A 27,178-nucleotide genomic window follows, 5' to 3' on the forward strand; every position below is an offset into this window, starting at 1 on the left:
ATAAGTGAAAGGCGTGGGAGGCAGCAGGCTGGAGAAGGGATCAAGACAGTGCTGAAAGGCTGCACATTGTCCTCTCTCCTTCTGGCCCAGCAGAGGCGATTTTTTGTATGGCCTACCTCTGTTATATCCTCGCTTCCAGGGAGCACATGTGCACATAGTTGGGGACAGATAGCTAGTGTGGAGATACAGAGCTCCATGTAAATGGCCTTTGTTTCTCATTGATACTTCAAGCTGCACAGGGTGTAGGGCTGAGTCCCATGACTCTTTTAGTGGTGGGGGTGGGGTGGGAGAGGGAGGGGAGGGAAGGGGGCAGCCTTCTTGACAGGACAACATGAAAAATCTGTGCTAGGGGAACCTCACGCTTGTCCACTTACAGAGTGCACAGAGTGCAGGTTTGGTCATGGAAAGAGGAGATCTGACCCCCTGAGGCTGCATAGAGTTAGACCCCAATGTGGAGGCTTATCAGGGGATGATTTGGCCTCAGGCATTAATTAGATTGCTTTGTGCAGTGAAGGGGCTGTTCTAGCAGTTGGGAATAGCCAGAGGACATAGACTATGCCCACTGTCCCCCTATATCTGTGTAGTGGGAGTGGCACAAAGAGACTGTATTGTATCAAAATCAGGCACATAGAGTTATGTCAGCGTAACTGGGAACTTCTTGCACTGAAGACAGGTTTATTGAACATATCTGGGTGTGCAAACAGAAAAAAGTTGAAACCATTAAAATATATACTTAGTGTTTTAAAAGGGCCAATTTCACAAAGCTGAAAACAATTATGAGCCAAATTAGTAGTGAGAGAGCATTAAAACAGACAAATGTGAATGGCAATTGGGAATTGTTTAATAATATTTTACTAGATGAGCAGAAAGCCACAATCCCATAATCAAAAAAGAAGGCCACAATGGTTAAGAAAATTACCTGGGCTTAGAGGGGAAGTAAATGCAGCTATAAAATAATAATAAAAAATAATAATAATTAAGAATAATAAATTAATAAATATATAAAACAAATGGAAGAAAGGGGAAGTTGATAGTAACGCATATTACTATTAGATGTAAAATGCATTCTTTTGTTTCATTTCTGAAGTCTGGACTCTGTAGGATAATTTAATCATCACTTAAGAAGTCTGATTTATTATCTTCTGAGACAGGTGGAAAAACACTCAACAGTTCACAATGTCTCTCTGTATACGTTTAATATGGATTTCATCAAGTAGAATACAATTTAAAGATGAATACATTATAAAATGATATGACAATATGTACATGTTTTAATAAATGAATTTAACATAGGAGATCACCAGGGTCTAAGAGATCATATAACAGTAAACTAGTCTTATCAGAAAGCGGCAGCTTCTCTAATTCTATTCTATATTATTCTATTTTGGACAGGTGTTCTTGGTGCCAGTATGGAACCTTCAATACAGATCCATATTAAATGCCATTTAAGCTTGATACCAATCAAGAGGTCAATCAAAAAACATTCTAAAATTAAAAAAATAGAATTTAAATGATTACTTTACAGTTGATTTATTCTTACAAAGAGTAGGCACTTCTTAAGACTAGCCAAAAGACAGTTCGCACTCCCTCTCTTGTGTATGTATATATTTATATATTATACTAAAACATACAACTCCTCTGCCTAAGCCCCCCAAAACAAACCAACCTACATTAAAACACATCATTAAGGTTGCAAAGTCAAGCATTCAGAGGTAGGCAATGCCAGAACTAAGGTTGTCTGTGCAGGCACCTGGCATGGAAAATTTCAGGCTAAACAGTTAAAGTTTGGCAACGTTACAAGCAACTGAAAACAGGGTCCTATAGTGGGAAGTGTCAGGCCTTCCTATAGTAAAGAGAGACTGTGCCAGTGGGTATTCTCTCAAGATGGGGAGAATAAAGGCTGTTTTATGTTGGCTTAGCCAGTACAAAGTGACCACAATGCACTTATGCATGATGCCCTACATTACATGCCCTACTCAGATACGCAAAGAAAAGATTACGGAGGATGTATGTGGATGGATACTACATTAGCAACATATAAATATAAAATCCTTAGATACATTAGTATTGTCTGTTTTGGAGTTGTGGTTTATAGAAGGAAGTGCTCTTTGCTGTTTGCTGTGATTGAGTTTCTATTGTGTGCTGTAATTTTAAGAGGTCACATTGGAACAGGTTGGTGCATTTCACTTTTTACAAAGAAAACATCAATCACACAAGATTCTTAAAATTTGTTTCCAGTTAAAAAAGAACCACAGGTTTATTTGCTTGCTGAAATTAATCTTTCAAGCAGGCTAATAATTTCCTTCTCTTCTGAGAATGCCTTCCATTGCCTGAGGGGCTTCCCACTCCTGCCAAGGTGCTTCTGTTCAGAGCTGCTTCTGTCTCATCAGGACAAGAAATAGTGAGTTAGATCCTCAGCTGATGTAAACCGGCATAGCTCTATTGAAATCAGTTGAAGCAAAACACATTGTGGTGTACTGAAATGTGGCTATGACTTCTCACTTCATAGACTTATCACTTCTGGATTTAATTTTAAACTACTTAGGGACTAGCCTAGTCAGAGACCCTACACTGCAAGACACACTAGTTCACATAGGGTAAAGTTCTCCTGAGGTTTGGAGATCTAGCATGAGACCCTCAGCACCACAGTGCTTAGCTGCTACACAGAGATTGTATGGGGGCTTTCCTGAGTGGCTAGAGGAGGTGCCTATACCCGTCTCTTTGTACGTACAGTGTCTGGGAAGAAAGGAAGCGATGGTCTAGTGGTCAGATCCTGGGGATGGATGTGGCTGTCAGGAGCTCTTGATTTCTAACTTGAATACTGACCTATGTGTGTTCTTGAGCAAGTCTGTTAAACTCTGTGCCTCATTTTCATGCCTCAGTAATATGGGGATAACAGTTACTTCCCCAATTCACAGAAATCAGAATTAAATGGTTAATATTTGTACAGTGCTTTGAAAATGTAATGTTCTACTATATGTCTCTGTGCTAATTATTGTCAGGTATCATGGTACTCGATGGCATCATGGCAAATTTGCCCAGTAAGAATAAAATTAAAAGTTATGTGCAATTACAGAAAGTAGGAATAAAATCACTCCTTTAGACTTGTCAGTGAAATTAGACACACAATTTCTAAATGTCAATGAACATAGGTTTCTAAAAATGCCAGTTTGTTCTGATCCTTTCAGACAGTTTCTTTTATAAGCTCAGCCAGCTTCTGGAAAGCCTGCAATGAAAAAATAAAAAGAGAAAAAGTTTGAATTGACATAATACTGATAGCAGTAACTAACACAGTGACCACTGATATCAAACTGTTAATAATCACGCTAGTCTACAGCTTTTCCATGTACTTTTTTGTTCAGAACACTATGTCTGCAAGGCATTTCAGCAATATTTCACAAAGTATGTATGTATGTGTACACACACACACACACACACACACACCCTTTCCTCACCAGTGCACACTGATTTGAGAATTTGACCTTCAAGGCATAACTGGATTTGACCAGTTTGCAATGGCTTGATGAGCTGGTACTTTTGCCTCATGGTTGCTGTCTTATACTTCAGAGTTTAAGCATTAAGGCAATTGTCAGTATCAGAAAATATGTTTTCATAGTGTGTCAAGCATCTGCTTAGTGATAATATGGTGACATTGTTCTGCAGTAAACAAAGGACCAATCAGTGAAGAGAGAGAGAGAGAGAGGGAGGAATATGCCACTACTCTGGCAGACTGGGTCAGTCTCAAACTAGTCTAGTTGTCAGGGAGATCATATTTGCAATTCTTGTGTCTTGGGTAGCACAATAAATGTGTTAGAAAGCAAAATAAGATTCCCTTCTTGAGAAATACATGTGGAAGTACTGAAGTATGTAAAAAAAGTTGAGGGTTGATTTTGCTTTCTTTACCCTAAACTTGAATTAGCAGCCACTAATCTTGCTCAGTCTTCTAAAACTGTGAAAACATGGTGCAGATTCTCTCTATGCTGCTTTTCTAAATCACATTTTGTATCTATTACAGCAAGGTACCCAGAGAGTGCTTTATAATACACAATGCATAAATAACCCATGGAACTCACAGCCACTAGGCATTAGTGATCACAAACTTAAGAGGCTTTAAAAAAAAGATTGGACATTTCTTTGGTTAATAAGAACCATCATAGTTATAGTCAATAACAAAAAACATAGATGGGATATTAACTCTCCTATGTCAGGGCATGAGCCAACCTCTAAATAATCGTAGCTGGGAACAAACTTCCCCTGTGGGCTGACTATTTTGTAATTTTCCATCATAGGGGCTCTTGCATTGTCTTTTGAATCATCGAAACTGGTCACTATTGGAGACAGATAGAAGGAAGGATTCAGGTGCTAGTCTGGGATTTGGGAGAATTGGGTTCATTTTCCTGCTGCATCACAAACATCCTGTGTGACCTTGGGCAAGTCGCTTAGTCTCTCTGTGCTTCAGCTCCCCTACTTTAAAATGGAGATAATGTCCACTTAACAAGGTATTGTGAGGAAAAATATGTTATAGATTGTGAAATGCTTTGGCATGACAATAATGGGGGACATATTAGTATTTAGACAGGATTCTAACTAATCATCAAGCAATGACATACATACTCGCTCATCTACTGGCTGTTAACCGTTCAGTAAATTACTTTGTACTTTAAGGTATCCTTGTTGCCTGCCTTTCTTCCCATCATCTCTCTTCAATTTTGCATGATTTATTCCACCATTCAAAATAAACAGAGTTGATTATGTTGCATAATTTGGAGAGAATTTAAATGTGATTATGGGGTAAACAACACTGGATATTATAATGTTAGGCAGTGGTTCACAGTGGGCAGGAAAAGGGGGACAAGAGTATTGAACTTGCTACTCATCTGTACATCCACCAGAATGCATTGTAAATTTCAAAGCTTAGATGAGACAGACTCAGTATCAGAAAACAAATAACCATCTTAACAGAGGAAAAAGAAAATCAATTTTTTGCAGCAGTTAGGAAGAAGACTGATTTATACTCACCTACAACTGTGTGTGTATGGATCTGTGGTGGATACATGAATGGGAATTTTATGCACACACATCAAGAGGACAACTTACACTTAAATTAGAATCTTGGTCCCAGTGGGTCTAGTAAATAATCAAACTTTTAAAATGAAACTTGAGCTAATGACTTTCCATGAAATAAATGCTAGTTTTACTTTGGTAGAAATGCAAGAAAAAGGGTCTTCAAGTCCAATAGTAGTCTGCATGCAAACAACAAATTCACATGAATAATAGAATCTAGTCCTGTAAGTCGCCCCTGTGATGCACAACACCACCAATCACACTCACCTGATCCATCTGGTCTGGAGAAGCAAAAGAATAGGAAGCTCTGAAATAGGGAGTAGGAGCTGAGCTATCAAAGCTAAATGATTGTCCAGGAACCAAAGACACCTAAGAAAGATATTACTGACTTCAATGTTTTGAATGTAAGGAAGTTCAAGAGGATGGCATGTAAAATAGGATCATTACACTATCCCATATCATAAACTGTTTATAGTTATACCAAGTTTATCCCATTTTAGACATAGCTAATAGGCAGAAAAGACCCACAACTAGTATCAAACTGGGGAATTCTTTGCTTCAGTGTGTAGTAGAATCTAAGGGCCATATTCAGCCTGCACTGAACGAATATAGCTCCCCTGGGGTAATAAACAAGGTGTATATTACGTGTCAGGTGCGAGTTAGTCAAAAAACGGATGTAAGTGGTGAACGTCAAGCTGTGCTAAACTTGGATTTGTAATTGGGTATTCAGCAAGTGTGCAGCAAACTGAATAACATACATGTCTAGGATCAAGAAAGCAGGGGGTTGGGGGTGTGAAATACAGCAACGTGTGAGAAAAATCAGATCAGCCACGAAATTCAGCTATGTCCACAACATTCCCAAAGTTCCTGTGGTCAAATTTAGCTTAGGTGTAACCAGCTATAACTCATTGACTTCAATGTGCCAGAAGTTCAACTTGGCCCCTACAGAATTTGAAATTAGAAATATCACCCATTTTTGACTAGCTTCTGACATGAGATCATTTACAACAGTATAGCACCATTTACAAAACTGGTGAATTTGGTCGGTGTTTTAAGGAGGTGGCATTTGTGGTCTGTTAGGGGGAGGAAGTGGGGATAGTAGGGGTCTGCATAAAATGGAGGGCTATGTAGAGTGACCAGATGTTCCGATTTTATAGGGACAGTCCCGATATTTGGGTTTTTTTTTTTAATATGGGCTCCTATTAGCCCCCCACCCCGTCCCGATTTTTCACACTTGCTGTCTGGTCACCCTAGGGCTATGTGACAATATAATAGCAGAGCAGAATGGATGCTGGCCTTTAAAAAGCCTGTAAGTTTCATCCTTGTGATTGTAAAGTGATCTATATTGATCATGAGTAGGACAGTGTACAGTTTTGCATTGGAAGAAAATTAAGACAACAGCTTGATTACAGGAATGATGGGCTCCTGTACAAAACTATAAGCTAGTCAGATAGCGAAGAGTAGTTGCAGCTAAGCTTTCTGGACTTCAGAGCACTTTTTCACATTTTACAATTTTTTTGTGAGTTTTCTCTGCAGAATTTCTGCAACCCATTTCAAATTATCTGATGTTTAAAAAGGGAAAAAGCATTTATCAGTGTGTTCTGTTTTGTTTTCTAATTATCAATAGAGTCAAATTATTATCCGTTTCTTGTAACTTGGTATTTATACTCTCTATATACATACATTTAAAGTGAAATCCTGGCTTCTTTGAAGTTGAATAGCAAGATTCCCATTGACTTCAATGGGGACAGGATTTAATCTCTGGTGTTCAGATCACTATGAAAATTATGCAAGTAAAGTACGTGGAAATGGCCACAGTGTTTCTAGGTGCTGCATTGCTGTTACTTTCATCATGATGGCATATATAACATACTGTACATCTTATATGTGGAATTTTAATGTAACAATTGTAATATGGCTAAAGATTAAAATCCCAATTCTACCCTGAGAACAAGGCATTTAGACCCCAATGCTTGTGCAGAGCTGCACTGAAGTAATTGGGAATCACATGGGTGTGGGTAGTGCTCGCTGCAGGACTAGGGCCTAATGCATTTTTCTGTGCATATTTTAGTTTGAAGTGTGACTATTCTTTGTGGCCAGTCTCTGTTCTCACATCATGTAGTGCCATTTTATTGAATTAGAAACAACTTTCCAAAGGAAAGTAAAATGTTAGTATTATGAACAACAGGTCAAATCCAGCTCCCATTTGTTATAATGTGATCCCATCACTTCAGCTACTAAAATTTTATTCTTTAATGACCTGTTAAGAAAACATCACCCGAGTCACAACTAATTCAGTAATAAATAGTCAGAATAACAGACATGGTTCCATTCCAAATAAAGTTTACATTATTTTAAAGCTGTTTCCTATCATTAGGTCTTTCCCTACCCCTCTCTCCAAAGCATTTTCCATGATCATCTGGTATGTATCAGAAATTCCCTTAATCTTAATCCATAAAAATATTCCAGCAGTAGGGACGTACCACTCTGCCAAACCTGTAAATAAAATACGGACATTGAATAAAAGTACATCTTGCATCTGTAATGAAAACACCAAAATGGGAATATTGCCATTGATATCAATAGGGACAGGATTTCACCCATAGTATTATATAGAGTTTACTCCATCAGCTTTTTTGCGGCACTGATTTGCATGAAGACCTCGACCTTCTTGGCCCTTTACACAGGTATCCAAGCAGTTACCTGTTCCATGCCTTTCCTTGGGGTCAAAGCTATATTTTTCTAATCAGTAAATGCTCCAGATAAGTCAGATACTCAGTTCAGTTTACCTTAACTAAAGTAAGATCTATTGGCAACTTAACAGTAATAGAAAACCATAAAATAAAGCAAAGGTTCGTTAAACACAAACATATGACGAATACAATGCAGTGTGTCAGCCGATTGCTGTGTTTTGTAACCATTAGTGCCAAAGTTATCTGGACTTACAGCATAGTAGTAGTTTGCATAGTCTCTCACACTGAAAGTGCTGTCTCTAGCATTACATGCCCCTCCAGAAGAAACAGTCCTCATAGAGAGTGTGTTTGTATGTAAAACACCTTTTGACAATAGGTCTCCCCAGCTTCGTTTGTTGACGTTTGCTTTCCTCAGTGTAGTTAATTTAATGGTAGGCTGTAAACTCATTAACAATGAGGCAAAGAACATTCCGTTTCTGATATCATCTTATGTTAGGTAAGGTCTTCCTGTTACCAGCATACATAGAATCATAGAAATGTAGGACTGGAACAGACCTCAGTAAGTCAGCTCATCCAGACCCCTGCACTGAGGCAGGATTACGTATTATGTGGACCATCCCTTTCAGGTATTTGTCTAACCTGTTTTTAAAAACCTTCAGTGACAGAGATTCCACAGCCTCCCGAGGTTATTTGTCCTGGCGCTTTTTTTCCCCCTTAAACTGGCTTCCAATACAGTCTTACCTACCAATTCTCTGAGTTGGCTAATGTCTGCCTTTTTTGGAGTCCGTTGTGTTTATTCTGCTGTTTTTCCTTCTGACCGTTCCTTAGAATCATAAACTCTGTCATTTCATGATCACTTTCGCCCAAGCTGTCGTCCACCTTCAAATTCTCAACCAGTTCCTCCTTATTTGTCAGAATCAAATCTAGAGCAGCTTTACCCCAGTCACTTTCTCCACCTTTTGTAATGAAAAGTTGTCTCCAATGCGTTCCAAGAATGTGTTGGATAATCTGTGCCCTGCTGTATTGTTTCCTCAACACGCCTGGGTAGTTGAAATCCCCCATCACCACCAAGTCCTGTGCTTTGGATGATTGTGTTAGTTGTTTATAAAAAGCCCTATTCACCTTTTATGCCTGGTTAGGTGGTCTCGAGTAGACTCCCTACTAGGACATCCTCCTCGGCCACTTGGATAATAATATAATTATCCCCTGAAAGATTTACTGCTTGGCAGTTCCTGCGTTCTTGTTCATTACCTGCTTCTCTGCATTGTTAAAGAACGTAAACAACATCTTCAGGTAGACCTAGGTTGCCCAGCCATTTTGTGTGGCAGCTTACTTCCAAACACAGACAGTAAAACACAAAACAACCCTCCCTGCCCCCTGTGTAATAATACACTTTTCACCTGTCTCTCAAGAAAATAGATGAGAATTAATTTAATGTTGTGAATGCAATCCTAAACATACGGATTATTGGAGACAATCAAACATCTTGTTAACTAGTTTCCTTTTACTGTAGCTCTGAAAATTGATGTTACAGATAGGTGGCTGGGTACTTGAGATGTGTCCCAGGGAGCTTATTTACCCAAAGGAAAGTGAATGACAATGTCTGTAGCTTGATCAGGAGTGGTTATTACGGGTTTAAATCCTGTACTGTACAATAAGTCACTGACTAGAAAATCATGCGTCGAAGGGAAGGAAACATACACAATACACCTGACATAACAGAAGATTCAGATATATACAGGTGAGTAGGAACATGTGGGTTTAGTTGTGGGAGGCTAACCTCATCAGCCTTCTGCATGGGATGCTGGATCCACTGAGTGGTGCAATTGTGACAGTACAGTGATCAGTCAAATCCACTGTGCTTTGTATAGCGAGTGAGCAACCATAGCCGTAAGTCATATGTGCACAAGCCCCCAGCCTGAAAATCTACATTGCAATACTTCAGCCCAAGGACACTAGTTTCCAGCAGCACCTTGGTTCAGATGCTTCTACAACCATGTAGGTCACACATGCCAAATGCCGGCAGGCAGGATGCTGGTATCCTCCTGTTTCATGGCTTGATAGCTATGAGGGGCACTGAGTTTATGCTCCCATTGGGGAAATGGTTCTTTGTTGGTCTAAACTATATAAAGTGCACCCAGATACTACTGTGATGGTGCCTTGTATGTACATTTAACAATTGTTTTTATGCTAATTTGACTTTTCCAGAATTTAAAATATAATCTTTTCCATGCTATGCATTTGTGGAATTAATTGCTGATTATGTTATTCAAAAACAACAACCCAGGCAGTTACCATATTCACCTCTTTCCACCATTCTTCTTGATTATATGGTCAATGTCTACAACAGACTAGTTTTTATTCTGTTTTAATTTTAGCTCTTCTCAGTTACAGTTTAGCTTCCTTTTTAAACTCTTGCTGGAGCTCAGGTAATAAACAAACAGGCATGACAACCTAATGATATTGAGATTACTAGACCATAAACATTACCTAACTTTTACCTTATGTAGCCTTTCTGGTTATTTTCCCAGAAGGAAGTCTAGAATATGCTCTGATCTTACAGCATAAGCGGAAATGTCTGGAAATCCAGGGTAATGGAGCTGCTAGTACCAGAGCATTATGGGGAATGGTTCTCTATCCCATGAATTTTCACAGTTTCAGAAAAATTTCCCCTTCCACTTTGAGACTAAACTGAGAAAGAGTGAATATAAAAGCCACTATGAAGTATAAGATCTGAAAATTGTTTTACTTCACATAGCAGGTACAGGAAAAACTATTTTGCCAAGTGGTCCTTTTTATTATAGGTGGAAGTGGTAGTGACCCCTATAGTTAAGGCTTCTATTTAAGGCTGGCCTTATAGGTGGGTGACATGGCGACCGCCCAGGGCGCCATGGTAAGCGGGGCACTGTGGTCAAGAGGCAAGGAACAGGGTGGGCCTGGGGTGTGAGACCATGGAAAGGAGCTCGGGGCAATGCAGGGAAGAGGCAGTGGTGAGGGGAGTGGGGAGCCTGGGGAGTCAGTGGGGGCCACGGGGGATGAGTGGGGAGTATGGGGAGGCAGAAGGGGCCAGAGGTGATGGGAGGCCAGGGAGACAGCGGGGGTCAGGGATGCCAAAATACAAGTTTGCCCAGGGTGCCATTTTCCCTGCGGCTGGACCTGCTTCTATTATAAGCCTGAGGGCTCCTTTTACTCACATGCTAGCTGCAGTGGTCCCCAAGGAACTGTCTGACACTCCAGAATAGCCAGAAGCCTCCTAGCCACATCCCCAACCTGCCCCTTTTCTCCCAAGGTGCACATGCTGGCATGCTGCAGGGTGTGTGTGTGTGTGTGCGTGCGTGCGTGCGTGCGTGCGTGCGCCATTTCACTGGCCATCAATCACCAGGGAATTCCCTTTCCACTGGGGATATGCCTTGGTTGGGAGATCCAGATGGTTTCTGGCCCACTGATTTCTTCAGAGTGGAGTAAAGGTGCCAGGATTCAGTCCAGAGCTGGACTATAAATTGTGCCCCAACCTTTGCTGTGGAAATTGTTTGCAGGATCAGAAAGATGGTCCTCAGTCAGTTTAAACCCAGCTATTTTATGTCAAAAAAACTTTCTTTGTCTATTGTTTCTGGAACCAGTTTGAACCAGTACATGCAAACCTCCACAGGGGGTAGTACCTCTCTGGAGCTATTTACACCTGAGTGATTCACCTTACTCACTCCTGTGAAGGGGCATGTCCTCACACTGACAAAGAGGAGACTAACGAGCTCCTCTGGGCCTGTTCAATGGCAATGAGGTGCATCTACAAGGTTTGTTCTGGAGTTGGGGGCAGTTAAAGGGGAAAACTGGCCAGAGGCAGGGGTGGTGAATAGGGAGAAGGCTGCTCTATCTCAGACAGCCAAGACAGTCTTGCTGTATCTTTGTGGAGTGGCCATCCCCCTGAACTTGGAGTCTGTACCCAGTTTCTTCTCTGTTCCCCGCCATGTTGAGTGAAGCATTCCTCAGAAACGTCATTAAAGCAACCTTGCCAAGTTCCTGAGCTTTCCCATAAGAGTCTACATTATGGCCTTTAAGTAGTGCAGCTGATAAATAGGAGTTGGAATCGGAACTGAAAGGTGAGTCAATGAATAGCAGAACCTAGAGGCTAGGTAATACTAATCAATATGTGCACCTTTACTCTGCTCTATATTTTCTTTTTTATAAACCAACTGCTTCCTGTCATCCCCACTGTTGTTTAGTGGGAGGTAACTTATCTGATGTAAACCAGATTTCAAACCAATGTAAAGTGTGCACACGCAAAGTTGCTTGGCTTAACTAAATAAATGCAACACTGCACCTTTAGTTAAAATGGTGAAACTTCGGCATGTTCACAAGCTCTAAGTTAAACATTATCCTGATCTTTGAGTTTCTGCCCTACCATCTATCAATCTGTGGTGTTCCATGGCTATCTGCGTGTACATTAACACAACTAAATTGGTGTTCATGAGTGTGTGTTGCATTCACTGACCTTTTAACCACTTGTCTGCTGCTGCAAGCATTGCATCTCTCTGGGTCCTGTAGAATTCCATTACCCTGGAAGCAAATAAATAAGTTATTTTAAAGAACGGTGGGGACATGAGTCAGTCATACAATTATTAAATACTACCTTGTATGTAACTCAGCAACAGTTTCATTGGAAATCAGTGCTACTCTGGATCACTGTCCTTATCAATATGGTTTTCTACATGCATTTCAATTTTGTATGTAAGTAAGTAAATAAAATAACCTAACAAAGACAACTCAGGAAGAAGGACTTGTAAAGCCTGACTCTGAACCCTCTCAACCATCATGGGTTTGAAAGTTGGACTCGGATATTATTTGTTACCCATTATACTTAGGAAAGACCATGAAAACAAGGAACAGATAGTAAAAACCCAGTGGAGAAATACTGGTGAACAATGGAGCAGTGAGCAGGTAATGAGAAAAATAGAGACATTCTGAATAGTGGATTTTCTAAAATGGAAAAAATAACTATGGCAGATACATTGTACAGCCTGTAGCACCATAACTTTGGGGTAAGGAACAGCCTTCTGTGTCCAATCTAGGGCCTTATCCAATGTGCACTGAAGACAATGTGGTTTTTTCCATTGACTTTAGTGGGCCCTGGAACAGACCTATATAACATAGGATTATTTTTAGCTAGAAAAAAAAATTTTTTTCTAGCAAGTCTCATGAAAGGTTCAATATATCAGAAAATGGTACAAAGGGTTAGTGGATGGTTGCCTTCAACAAATACAGCTCAGAATTTGCTTCTTTTTGTGGATTCATGACTTGATCATAAATGGAGATTTAATGTGGTTGGCGGGAGGTTTAATATAGACTTTATTAATAGCAATAATAATACATAGCACTTATGTAACATTTTTTTTATACATGGATCTCAGGCAACTTTTCAAGAGTAGGAATAATATCCCCATTTATAGATGAGGAAACTCAGGCACAGAATGTTTAAGTGACTTCCCCGAGCAACAGTAGAGCTGGGAATAGAACCCAGGTATGAAATAAAAACAATCACAAACTAGAGTACTATAGTACCTGTCTGCATGCTCCAGCAAACCCTTCTGCCCCCATTTGTGAAGAAGTTCTGATATTAGGATCTATATGAGAGAGAGAGGAAAACATCCAAGTTAATGTCATAACCTAAATGCCATAGAGCCAGTTCTGCAAAGCCCATTGACTTCAGTGAGAGTCCCTGTAAGTGAGAGTTCCACAGGTGTACTGGGCTTATAGCCATTCACTTTTCAAAATTGTCCTCTTTTCCACTACTACTCCCGGAATGACATGACCGTGTTAAATTCTGCTCTCAGTGACATCCATTGTACGGGCGTAATGGAGTGCAGAATTTAGTCCATGATGTCTAACACCAGTCGCATGGTGAGCAGGTCCTGTGTCTAAAGCAGAGGGCTAAAGGTGAGGTGGTCTGGGTTCGAATCTCACCTGTACCACATGTCTTATGCGACCTTGGTCAAGTTACTAAAGCTTTTCTGTGCCTTAATTTACAATCTTTAGAATACAGCTAGTAGTACTAATGTTGCAGAGGCTGAATGCATTACTCTCTGTAAAAAGATCCTCTGTTGGAAAGCGCTTAGTGTGGCACTCACCTCTTCATGTGCCTATATACCGCTGGGCAATATAACTCCTGACTCCAAGCACAGCAGGATGCACACATCATTGATGAATGCATCTCTGAGAAGCATGTGGTGTAGACTCACCTGCATACATATGGGTGCTTTTCTGCTATTTCTCCTGCTGTGCTGTATGCAGAGCAGGATCAAGCACTTAGTTTTTAAAAACAGTCCGGTCAAATAATTGTGTAACTGTGCAATGGCACTTGCCTGCGAGAAAGTGCTGGTGTGCATCGTTGAAGTCTGCATATGCAGAATCACTCTGTCAATAAGAGGTTTGGGGCCTGTTAAAAACCCTAATCTCAACCTAGGGGAGAAAAAAGCATTAATACAAAGATGTACAGTCCACTAATGTTACATGGGTTCAGCATTATCCCTTTGTTAGTATCTGATTGATAGATCACTAAATTTGTGATGAGTGAATCTTGATCAAATCCAATTGTTCAGTTCTATTATGCATCGTGTAAAGCAGCTCTGCCTCGGTTTGATATATTTATAAAGAGCACAACACAAAATAAAATAAAATAAATAACAAAAGAAATTAGCACATACATAGGGATAGAATTTAAGGCTCTGTTGACAGGCTGAGGGACAATGCCTCATGGGAGCGCACAGGGTTAAATGATAAAAAGCAGCTGATTGAGAGCAGAGGATTCCCAAAACAACAGATTTATTTGCGGTGTTAAAGCAATGACAGGGTACTTGGTGCTGGCCATTCAAAACTCAGCCAAGAAAGGACAGCTCCTAATATCCTAAGGAATTTAGAGAGGGGAAAAAGTGTCAAAAGCAGCTTTGATGTTTAGGAAAATGGAGAAGACACGACACCCTAAAGAGTGCTTCACAGGGTTGGCACTGCAAAGAAAAAAAACCAGGGGGGCAGTAGGGCCCACACAGCAATTCTTTGTACATAAGGGCACTCTAATGAGTTGCTCATCCTCAGCTGAGCTTTATGGTATAGCCAAAGTTTGTTTTACAGCATGTGACATTCTAGTTTCAAAATATTTTTGCAGCAATAAAAGTAAAAGCCGTGAGACTCTTTTTAATCAGAGCTATGTAGAGGGAACGATAATGTTTTGGTAGAACGGCACATATCACACAGCATTTTGAAATTGGACTTACCCAGCAGAGATAATTTTAGAAAAAGTGTCACATCTGATCACTCGACCATCAACATCCATTGACAGAAATGTTGGTGCCTTAGTCTTTAAATATAAAAAAGTAGCTTATTATGGCCCTTATTTTATTGGGAGGTAATGATTTGGGATACTGGAATATGACTCACTCTTGTCAACAACAAAACAAAATACTCTGGACTATGTTGTGACTGGCTTTGAGGCAACAAGCACAGCAAGCAACTTCTTTTTCCTTGTGCCCATCCCTGTGCAGGGGCCGGTACAAAGTGATAAGGGCGGGCACTGTATTAAGCTAGTGCAAGCGGCGGCATAAAGTTTCCCCAAAGGGCTAGAGAGCAGCGGGATAAGAGCAGCACCTGGGATGAATCTATGTTAACCATTCTCCTCCACATTACTTTAGCCAACAGTTGTGGCTGGGTCCAGTGGTGGGTGGAGTGGTGCATTTTGTACCTTGTTAAAGTGTGGGCTTGCTCCCACTGTAGGGTGTGCTCCTCTGGAGTGAGTGCTATGGTCTGATCCTTTCTTAACCATAGACTTGGTATGGCACCATGAGATAGCACTGTATCCATCTGTATGTACACACACACATTTACACCCATTCTGTACAGATGCAAACACCCATGTACACACTTAAGCAGTTCTAACGCCTACATGTGTGCAGTGTTGGTTTTTTGCACCCATATAAGGACAAGTGGGTTTCACATTCTAACATTAGCAAGCACTTGGGTGTTAGACTATTTCAAATGTGTATCCATGCATTTGCCCCAACTTTCCTGTCATGCTAATGAAAGTTTAAGGTGAGTCATATTTTGGGCCTCTAACCTTTGACAGTGCATATTTTAATAAATGTCTTTAACTACTGAACAACTAATCTGCAACTCTTTCTGAGTAGGAAAGCATGATAGTAGTCCAGTTGAAACCTCAGATTCTCTGTCTGCCAAAACATATGTAAAATGCAAGATGTTTGATTGTTGGGTACAGTAGTCACCTAAACATTTTTATTTAAACTTGGACAGCTGAAAATGTATTTCTCCTTGTCAAAGTGACAGCGTGTGTGACAGGAATACAAATAAGCACAAGTGAATATTTACCTTTTCAAACTGAAGAAAATAATATGGATCATCTTCTATTATAAGGAAATTATAACATCTTGCAAGCTAAAGAGAGGCCAAATTAAAAAAAAAGAGGAACAGGTCTTGAAACTGTCAATTATTTTCTGCAATTATTATGTGATATTTTAATATACAGAAGAAGACAGTGGTGTGGTCGCTGACTACAGGGTAAACGACTGAGTGGCTCGCTGGGGCTATCGTTATATATGTCACCAGGTGTAGGCCATGTAGGATGACAAGGAACAGAAATAGATATATTTGCAGTTGGGGTCTTCTATAATTTCAGCATGTTATCATGGGGAAAACATTCTAGTTCTGTATTATAAATTGGTTAATAGCAAAGAAAATATTCTCTCTTTATGAAAACCCTGATGATGTCAGGTTCCTACTGAATACCTGGTATATCTTCTTCTTGCAGTCAGCAGTCAGTGAGGTTCCAGCTGGATTACTACCATTTGGAACAGTGTAGAGGAACTTGGGGAGATTGTTGTTCTGCTTTTTTGCGTCTTCTGGTCTCCACCTGGAAAGAATTTCTTTCAGAGCTTCTGGAATAATACCGTGCTTGTCGGCAGGGACTTTGATAATGTTACAGCCCAGTGGTTTCAGCTGTTAATAGAAAGAAGACAGACATGACACACAATCTGGTAGCCCAATGAGCAGTTCATAAATAGTCAGTGAGGTCATAGAACTTCTGTGCATGCTTCATCAAAATAATTAAAAATTCTTTACCTTAAATTTGAACTGAAATGGAAAATTGTGGAACTTAGATTGACTGACTCAAACAATCTTAAATGCACATTACAAAACCACTGATGTGGTTACTCATAAGTAATGTGGAAATCTCAAGTTTATGTCCCAAAATCTTTCTCATCACATAGTCCATATTTTATTTGTAGTCCCAATTAATGGTCCCACACTCAGCTCCATATGTAAAAACAATGTATTTGATTGCTTAATAGAACCAACTCTTTCCGCATAAAAAAGATATTACACAGATATCCCATGCAACAAACTCTGAATGCAACAATTAAGGTAAAGAATTGACATGCATAAGTCTGAAAAATTCCAAAAGTGAGGTTCCTACTATAAGTTATTTGCATTACTTGTGTATATACATACATGTACATATAGATAATATGACAACACACGCATGTAATGCAAGTAAGTTACAGTAGGAACCTGATTTTTGCATTTGGTTAGGTTTTTTTGCATGAGATATCTTACTTGGGTAAAAAGTTGCTGGTTCTGTTGCGATGTCAAATAAATGTATATTTTATGTAGGAGCATTAGCTGGGTAGCTGTTTCCAGGGCTCTCTAGAAGGATTACCGAACTCCTCAATACACTCGTCACAGTGTTTTGTTATGCACTAGGCATTCAAGGCACTAGGATCCCTAGCTATCATATAATGAAGAGTGCCTTGCAGTGTGGTGGCATTCTTTCCCTCAGTGCAGCCTGATGCATCCCTACATTTCATGGAAAACTTTTCAAGGCTCAGATAGTCATATACAAGAACACCAGAGATAGCAAAGTCATTTTCCAAAGGCCAAGCTTCACTTGTGCATTCATCATGCTTTTGCAGGTGCACATATGTATGTGTCCACACTTGGTAGCTGGAAACACCTGTGTCCACACTTTCAGTCAGGGTAGATAAAATGATTTTTTTGGGAAAACTTGTTATTTAAATTGGAATTTTTGATGTTGCTGTTTTTAAAATTGTTTTTCTCTTTTAAAATAAACATGTTTAAAATGAAATCTGAATTTAATACAAAATATGTTGAGGCTTGAACTTGTTATAATTTATCTGTAAATGTGAAACATGTTTTGAGAAGTTTATGTACCCAGAATGTAAAGGTGGTTTTGTTTAATAAACCTAAATGTTATAGGCTGTTTTGTGTGTTTTAATTAAATCCCAGTTACTATCCTAATGCAGCTTGACATAAATCACGAGCAGAAGTTAATTATCTGGTAAATAAGCATATAAGTCACCGTTTTCTAACATACTTAAAATGTAGAGTTAAGAATCTGAAAATATAAAGCTATATAATTGCTTAAGTAAACGTGTGTACTTACCATGTACAAAAATATGTACCAAATCTAGTGTAAAGGATCTACTTAGTTATAAATCAACATGTTTTAATGGTTATATCAACCCCTGAGAATTAACCTTTCTTTAGGAAATAACTGAATTTCAAAGTTGATTAAAGTCAGTTATTTAAACGGAGGCTTTCCATTGGGTGATATAAATCAATCCACCCTGCTTTCAATAGTCAAAAACCTGTTTACATGTGTTAAAATTACACATTCAAAATCCATTGGGCATGAAAGCCAAGTGAACGCACATATTGCATATTGCCTTGTTTTGTATGTGCACAGGTGGAGGCTGAGAGAGATACTATTCAAAATGTACCCAAGACTACTGAAATAAACAGATCTGTCTCTGGTGCAATGTATAGCTCTCCAGATAGCCATAGATGTGTCCCACATGTGATGCATACTTAAATCAGTGAGAGAAATCACATACTGCAAACTTTCCCTCTTGATCTTGACTTTAGGACGAACTTTGCACTGCTTTGCAGACATAACCAATACTCACTGCTGACAGAGTCCCGGAGTAGCTGGGGTCTTCTAAAAGGACATTATCTCCAGGATTGAGAAGCATATCAAACACCTGCCCAATAAGAATAATTTCTTTTACAACAGTCTGACCTTTCCTCCTAAATATTATACACATTGCTATATACTCTGGTTGGATTATTTGTATTGATTGTTGGATCATATTAAAGAAGTTCTGTGTTAAAATCACAAATGAGTTTGATGCCCCATAGTTTAAATTTCAGGGTATTACTAATTAAGAGGTCTCTTGGTTTTTGGTACTGTTTCTCTCCCTCTATGTGTGAAACTTGGAAGCTGCTAATTGTGTTAGTACATTCTAAGACAGAGACTGTTCTCAAAGCAATTCTTTGTAAAACAACTACTCACACAAAGAGAGACTTAAAGCAATACACTGTAACAACAGAAACAGCACCCAGAGACTCCCCTCCCTTTTGTTGTATTCATCTTGCTTTCTTAACAATTGTGATTAAAATAGAGATAGAGGATGTATGTGAATGGATGCTTGGTGTGGATAATAACTGAATGATAAGGGATGTGCCAGCCTAAGAATCCAGTGTCCATCGGCTGAAGAAGGTGTCAAGTGGAAATAACCAGAGGACCCCCGGAGGGCAGACTGGAATCCACCCAACAGCCTCAAGAATGGGAGAACCAAAGAACAAGATAACATCTTGGAGCCGTCAGGAATGTGCTATCTGCTGATTGATTCAGCAACAGCATGATGAAGCAATTCCCATAGACTGGCATAGGAAGAAATTCCTATAAAAATAGACTCTAAAAAGTGAGAACTTTGGGGTCTGATTCTGCAAACCAACTTCCAGGAGCATCAGATGAGCATCTGACAAGGCCCTGCTCCCTCCTCATGTCCCGGCCAACTGGCCAGTGGCTTGGCATGAGCAACTCTAAGGCTGGTAACTATGATGACAACCTTGCAGAATCTGTGTGTGTGTGTGTGTGTGTGTGTATATATGAATGAATGTGTGAATAAATATGAAATTGAATGGAATGTTATAGCTCTAACTAACTGCTTACTATGATTCTTTCTGTATTCACAATAAATGTGGCATTTTGCCTTTTCCCCTTTAATAAGATCCTGCTGGTTTTTATTTTATTGGTATAACATGATTAAATCAACGGCTCTCAACCTTTCCAGACTACTGTACCCCTTTCAGGAGTCTGATTTGTCCTGCATACCCCCAAGTTTCACCTCACTTAAAAATGACTTGTTTTCAAAATCAGACATAAAAATACAAAAGTGTCACAGCACACTATCACTGAAAAATTGCTTACTTTCTCTTTTTTACCATATAATTATAAAATAAGTCAATTGGAATATAAATAGAAACCAAGGCCTGCTTACCTTATTCATGCATATAACCTTCACTCGCACAAGTTATCCTATGATTTTAATCAGGCTACTGCTTTGAATAAGGCAAGTACAAACAGAATCTGAGCATGAAATCCTAGCCCCATGGAAGCCAATGGAAATTTTGCAATTGACTTCAACAGGGCCAGGATTTCACCCATGCTGGATAATTTTTCCCTTGTATAAAAGATGCATAATAAACTAGCACTTTTTTCAATTCAAAATTAGTTGCTTAAGTGAAAACATGTTGAAAGCGTTTGTGCCATTGAACAAAATATCTAATAAATTAAACACACTTCTTCATACAAGTAGCAGATCTGTGTTTATTAATATTTCAGTGTTAGGGGAAGGTTATATTACTTGAAATGGAGTGAAGGGAATCAACCAAGGGCTGTGTTCCCTGTGAACTAAACTTTGAAGGTATAATTAATAAACTATATAGTTTATGTAGCATTGCCATGCAAGTACTGATTCTCTTTTCCATCTTACTTTAGACAAGCCGTCCTGGCTGCCAGTGGTGATACATATCTCCATTTGGCCCTGATCAGGACTGTACTTGGCAGTGGGAGGATTGTGGAGACTCATCTGTAAATCCTTTAGCCAGGACAACAACTCTGGAATTCTGAAACAAAAGTTTTATTCCTTTATTCTTCATTTGTATCCATAACACTTCATAAACTACAGAAACATTTACTCAGTAGTGTCCCTTTGCAGCCATGATGCAACATGATTTCTGAAAAATCTGTGTGTAGCTGTTGTTAAATATAAAGGATTATGGATCAAATCCTGAAGTGCTTACTTTAGAGACTGATCCTGCACATCCTTAGTATCATTATTAGTTCTTACTCTTATAAGTAGTTCCATCATTGACTTAAATGAGACTGTGTATCAGTTAGAGACTACAGGATCAGTTCTCAGTTTTCACGAAGGCAAACAGTCATGGATTGAAATTAACCTGTTGTTTCATATGACAGTTTGCAGTTGGTGAACTGGTTAGGGTACCTCAGATAAGTGTTCAGAAATGAAAACCAAAGTAGGATGAAATTTGGAATGAAACATTTTCCTATTGAAAGAGGGGGTTGTTGAAATTTTCCACAGGAAAATAAAACTTCCTTAAGAATTATCTGTCAGCAAAATTGAAATGAAGTATTTTGTCTCAGGTCAGGTGAATGTTAATTTCTGTTTGCCTATGTCACCATGGTACCTGATGGGAGCTGTATTTTCATGCCCCTATTTTCCCTAATAGGACAGGCTTCCTTGCCAGACTCCATCTTTCAGGATTCATCACAATCTCGCCCTGTGGCTGAATCCAAACAGAAAAAATTCAGAATGTTTCATTCTGTGAAAAGGTTAAATATTTTGACTTTTGTGCCCAATTTGTAATGAAAACATTGAAATATCAGAATTCCCCATGGAGCAGAAATTCTGTATTTTGATTGGCTCAGTCCTTACAATAAAAAAACAGGCTGCTGGATAACGAATGATTGAATAATGAATTATTGAAAAATGATTTGAAAAATGAACAGTGAACCAGTTTACATTGAAGATTAAAATTCAATCACTTAAATTCATTCTCTTCAAGTAAATGGGTATTGTATTAAAAAGATCAGCTCTTTTTATTAATCTTCGACCTGATACCAAATTGATTAAGAAATGTCATGTCGCTTTTGAAAACTACCCTTCTGTGGTGGAATACTGGAGGGCTCTCTTCATCAATGCCTCCCCAATTTCAATAGTGGTTCCATCTTCAATAGTGAAACTTGCTGTTTTAAATGGGAAATAGTTAGGATTTGGCATGCCTCCAGAGATCATGATTACTGAGGGTTTCTTCTCTGCCAATCTACCTGTAGTGAACATAAGGAAGAAATCATCCATTGGAGATTGCACACTGCAAGAAATAGAGAGTGTACTCTTACAGGGTGTTCAACTGTTTTTAATAAATTATAGTCAAATGTTAAAGTAAATATGTGATGTTCTTGATTCATGGTTTTCCTGTGAGAACAATACTTCTCATTTGTTCTCTCTTGCTCAGTATTTATCTTCTAAAGGTTTTTGCTTGCTGCAAGTAAATAAAAATGTCATGTTTTTGTGAAGAGTTGTAGAAAAGCCAATACCATCATAGTTTTTGATGAATTGCCAGCTATGATTTGGACATACATGAAATATTAGCTATAAAGTATTAGAGATGGACTGAGTTGCTAAATTTGGATGTAGGTTTGAACTTCTCTGAAATTTGGAAGCATCTCATGTCTGGGGTTTGGTTTAGTCCCTTCTCTACTAATTTCTAGGCGGATGATCTTACTCTTTTAAAGTTACAAAGGACAACTCTGTGTAAAGGCTGACTTGGGAATGGAACATTTTCATTTACTAACTGCTGTCAGAAGCTACTGTAGTTGAAGCTACTGTCTGTCCAGGTAGTTTAGCAAAAACTTTTTGAAATAAACTGTAGGCATCTCTTTGGATTACATGCTTCATGATATTCTCCAGGTTTTAAGCATGGAAAATGAAGGATCTAATACACCACAACAATTTTGTTAAGTTAGTGTCACTTTAGTAATGAGACTTTCTGTGTGAATACTGTAAAAGAGTTTAACATTATTACCTTTCAGTACTTTTCCAATAAAAAATAAATTGCTTCCTATTAGTTCAGTCTATTTGGTGCTCCAAAATCAGCCAAATTCTGCCAAATTTAAAGCGCTCTTCACCCACAAAAATCCAATTCCAGAGGTAACTGTGGATGTCTCTTACGATTAATGTATAGTCCTAGAACTATAGAATGAATGAATGTTTCAGTTTCTCTGCTTTGAGTCACACTGACTTCTATTGGGTGGAATGAGAACTGATTTAAAGTTTGAGATGAAAATTTCACTTGCCTGATAACAGCACCCTACAAAGACTATAAAATACCCCAAGTAGCATCCTAGTCACTACCCTCAAATCTTTTGGATGTAGCTCCCAATCTTCAGCTGAGTTATCCTGGTTGATCATAGAAAAGAAGCCAATAGTACATGGAAGATACCAGTCAGGTAAGGGGAAATATTTTGTACTCACCTGTAAGTCTTATAAGATTTTCCTTTCTCGCTGCACTTACTGCTGAGAGAAATTGGGAGTAATCCATGCTGGTGATACAAGCAGCAACTTAGTTCTCTGGGTCTATCAGGCAATCGGTATGGAAAAGGGAACAGAAGGAAAGCATTTTACTCTTCAGCGTGTGTCTGATTTGTTTTCTAAATGCAATGAATAATCATGCACTGTTTAGTTTCTGCCTTCTTGGTTATTCCACCTGTTTATGCTAGCTTTGAAAACAAAAGAAAAAATCCCCTGGCAGAATACTTTTACAGAGGGGTCATGAGCTTCAGGGGCTACATACAAATGTTAAACAAAGAAATGACTGGATCCTTTAGCCTCATGACCCAGCTTTTTACAGACATCATGTTTCTTTGGCAGGTTTATTACTTCATGAAGAGGTTTGGGGAAGATTTTAGACTGGATCTTGGGTTTCCCCTAAACGGGGATTCGGCCCCTTATATCTGGGACTGATTCCCTACAGCTGGAGGCAGCGGGATGTGTCCGTGCTGTTTGTGCCTCTTTGAGTGCCACTAAGGAGGTTTAGGCACCTGAGGAAGTGGGGTTTTTACCCACGGAAGCTTATGCCCAAATAAATCTGTTAGTCTTTAAGGTGCCACCGGACTCCTTTTTGTTTTTGTGGATACAGACTAACCCGGCTACCCCCTGATAAGGAGGTTTAGGTTCCATAATTTTAGGGGCAGGGTAAGAAAGGGACCTTGCTGGATTTAGAATGCCTAGTGAGAGTCTATTGTTCAGAAGCTGGGGTTACTGTTTGTGGTTGTGTTACAGTTGGCCCATTAGAGTGTGTTTAATGTTTGTGTGCATGTCTGGGAAAATGTGGAGGCACTTCTGACATGGTACCATTTAAGGCAGCTTGTACTTCCTAAGGGAGACGAGAAGTGCATTTGTCTTTCACCACCTTGTCTTACCAAGGACCACAACCACCAGTTTCCCGCCAGAACTTCAAAAGGAGCTCATTTTTGCTTTGTTCTAGATGGCAAAAGAAAATTGGAACCATCTTCCAAGGCCTGAGCCTCTCTCTGCTCCCCAGCCTGCCTTTCCTATTGTCTAATATTTGTATTTTATTTTATTGAATGGTCATTTTGGAGAGAAATGAGATGTCCTAAGACAGCTTTCTATCTATGCCCAGAAGGAAGTAACATAGTTATTTTTCACTTCACTTTTTACTTTTATGAAACATTTCAGGACTTATCTGAACATTTAATTCAGTGCCAGCAAAGGGCAACAAAAATGATTAGGGGTCTGGAACACATGACTTCTGAGGAGAGGCTGAGGGAACGGGGATTGTTTAGTCTACGGAAGAGAAGAATGAGGGGGGATTTGATAGCTGCTTTCAACTACCTGAAAGGTGGATCCAAAGAGATGGATCTAGACTATTTTCAGGGATAGCAGAGGACAGGACAAGGAGTAATGGTCTCAAGCTGCAGTGGGGGAGATTTAGGTTGGATATTAGGAAAAACTTTTTCACTAGGAGGGTGGTGAAACACTGGAATGCGTTACCTAGGGAGGTGGTGGAATCCCCTTCCTTAGAAGTTTTTAAGGTCAGGCTTGACAAAGCCCTGGCTGGGATGATTTAGTTGGGATTGGTCCTGCTCTGGGCAGGGGGTTGGACTAGATGGCCTCCAGAGGTCCCTTCCAACTCTGTTATTCAATGATTTCATGATATGTTCTATAAATCAAAACATGTTTTCTACCTGTTACTACTACCATGAACATTGCAATAGCAGTCGCATCGCTAAGTGTTATGGTCCATGCGGTAGTGCTACGCCCAATCAGGAAGAGGGGGCATAGAGCAGATTAGAACAACCTGGGCCCCAGCTGCAGTGATCCCTATGAGCTATTGTCACTGCAAAATAACTAGTTATAGTAATGTCCTGGCCATGGCCGGCCCTAGACCAAATGGCACCCCAGGCAAGAAGCATCTTCGGTGCCTTCCCTCCATTTGTTAAACTTTTGCATACCTTACAACACCCCAAGCCTGGGTCGCCTGCCCCAGAATTGGGCCCCGATGCTGGCCATGCCCTCAGCATGCCTTGGAATGTCCCAATCACACCTCTGCTGTTCTGTTGGGGCTCCTGCAGGAGCTGGCATAGAGTTTATTGGGGAGGCCTTCTATAAAAGATAAACCCTGGGAGGCTTTGCAATACTTTTGTCACCTTCTTCTGGTGTAGAAGACACATAGTGCAAACTAGAATTCCCCTTATAGGCTTGTTCCTGCAAGCCATACATAGACACTGAAGCACCTCCCTTATAATACCTCTGTGGAAAAGAAGAACCTGCTAAAGAGCTGTTCTGGAAAAATTAAGTCACTGAGACAGGAAGGTAGTAAAAATGATTGGAAAATAGTTTGTGGCAAGATAGACAGACCTAAATAGCAAGTTGGGAATAGACTGGAGAAATAGAGGTAGAAGTGAAGAAAACACTAATGAACACATCCTCGGTGAAAATTTCACCAGCTGAGGATCTGCCAGTAGAAGCTGAGGAAAATCACAGTGAAGTCTGTAGCCAGTACACAGTATGCTGTTTTTTAGAAAATTGTTACTAAGGAGGGTAAATGAGAAGCAACTTCCAGACAACATTACTAATGGAGATTTTCCCCAAAGGGTCAATTTTATCAAGTGGGCTATCTTGGGAATTTGTTGAGTCTTGATTTAAAAAAAACAAACAAACCTGGGCACTACTTATTTTAGGTAACTACAACACTTAAAAATGTGACATGTAACAAAAATGAAAGAAATTACAATTTTAAAAACAAAGTTTTAATGATTTAGAAATAAAACTTACCAATAGGGATGTGGAGTAGGAAAAAAGACCAGAGAATCAGTAGGGTCTTCAGAAGAGGCATCCCTTCAGCAGCCAAACACAAAGAAGCAATAATTAATTAATTATAATAATAACCCAATGAGATTTACTCCTAATATGGTTACAAGAAAATATACAATAATCTCATAGTTCCTCATACTCACACTCTCTTTCACATCATCAGTGTGCTTCAGACTTTACCCAAATAGTTATTTTGAAATTACTGTAAATTATTTATCAAGGAAAATCACCTTTGTCCGGCTTGTCCTCATACATCCCTGCATTACCTCCTATAGCTCTTTGTAGAAAGGTTCCATTTCTTCATCTTCCACTTGCTGCATGGAAGCATACACTTGAATAATTTTAATCGTTCTCCTTTGTTTTGTCTGAAGTGTGAGAACTGCTATCAAGAGTGATATGATGTCACAGCTGACTATCCTTGGAACTGTTTCTTTCCTGACAATGAATCCAATGCCTCCAGTCCTTGCTCTATTGTCGAATGATCTTCCAAGGAAAGTAATCCTGAAAATAAGCTCTTCTCAGAAAAAGGAGCCCTGACTTTGAAACTCCTAATATAACCAAAAGCATTTTTAAACATAGGTTTACAATCAAATGAGTAGGTAAAGAAAATGTAATGGGATGAAAAAGGATATTGATCTGTATTCATAATACAGTTATGTTGAAGTGGGATTGTTCATCTGTTGTAAACATAAACATATAAACAAATATATAAAAGATAATATAAAATTAATAAAGTACAAAGTGATTCCTTAGTTTATATTGTACCAAGATCTACAGGCATGTGTGATGACTTCAGTTAAAAAAAAAAAAGTGAGAAGAATGAGCATTTTTTCTATGTTGTAGATATAAATTTCTGGGGCTTCTATTAAGCGGATTCTGCACAGCAGGTGTTACAGTGTATCAAGGCTATCAATAGCACAAAGAAGAGTCACCCCAGCTGTTGATCCATAGAAACTGAACAGGCTTCCTGGTTATACAACCATGAAACCAGCTCCCCATTTCAGGAGGTAATTTCCTTTCAATAGCAACGGCAGAATACAGATTTTAGGTCAAGATTTTCATAAATGGGTTTCTAAATTGAGACTACCAAGTGGCCTGATTTCCCTAAAGCACTGTTCCCAATGAAATTATTTAGCTGAA

General features: G+C 39.3%; 1 protein-coding gene across 11 annotated transcripts; it reads right to left on the reverse strand.

The window, feature by feature from the left end:
• Positions 1–1,179: 1,179 nt before the first annotated feature.
• Positions 1,180–26,421, reverse strand: LOC125635695 (kynurenine/alpha-aminoadipate aminotransferase, mitochondrial). Of its 11 annotated transcripts, none has more exons than XM_075127802.1 (16): positions 26,305–26,421; positions 26,000–26,062; positions 25,177–25,327; positions 23,177–23,278; positions 21,804–21,969; positions 20,615–20,747; positions 18,743–18,817; positions 16,545–16,754; positions 16,128–16,193; positions 15,023–15,105; positions 14,114–14,210; positions 13,314–13,375; positions 12,247–12,311; positions 7,454–7,560; positions 5,332–5,433; positions 1,180–3,226 (listed from the first exon to the last, which is right to left on the reverse strand). In XM_075127802.1, the coding sequence occupies exons 4-16, from the start codon at positions 23,241–23,243 to the stop codon at positions 3,185–3,187; spliced, it is 1,275 nt and encodes a 424-aa protein (XP_074983903.1). In that variant the 5' UTR covers positions 23,244–23,278; positions 25,177–25,327; positions 26,000–26,062; positions 26,305–26,421; the 3' UTR covers positions 1,180–3,184. The 11 variants fall into 11 exon arrangements, 10 of the variants coding, with proteins under 10 accessions (XP_074983903.1, XP_048703663.1, XP_048703664.1 ...); XM_048847706.2 differs by having other exon boundaries at positions 26,269–26,421; XM_048847707.2 differs by lacking the exon at positions 26,305–26,421 and adding an exon at positions 26,182–26,262.
• Positions 26,422–27,178: the final 757 nt, after the last annotated feature.

The sequence above is a fragment of the Caretta caretta genome, chromosome 4 (genome assembly GCF_965140235.1).
Source record: "Caretta caretta isolate rCarCar2 chromosome 4, rCarCar1.hap1, whole genome shotgun sequence".
NCBI classification, from domain to species: domain Eukaryota; kingdom Metazoa; phylum Chordata; order Testudines; family Cheloniidae; genus Caretta; species Caretta caretta.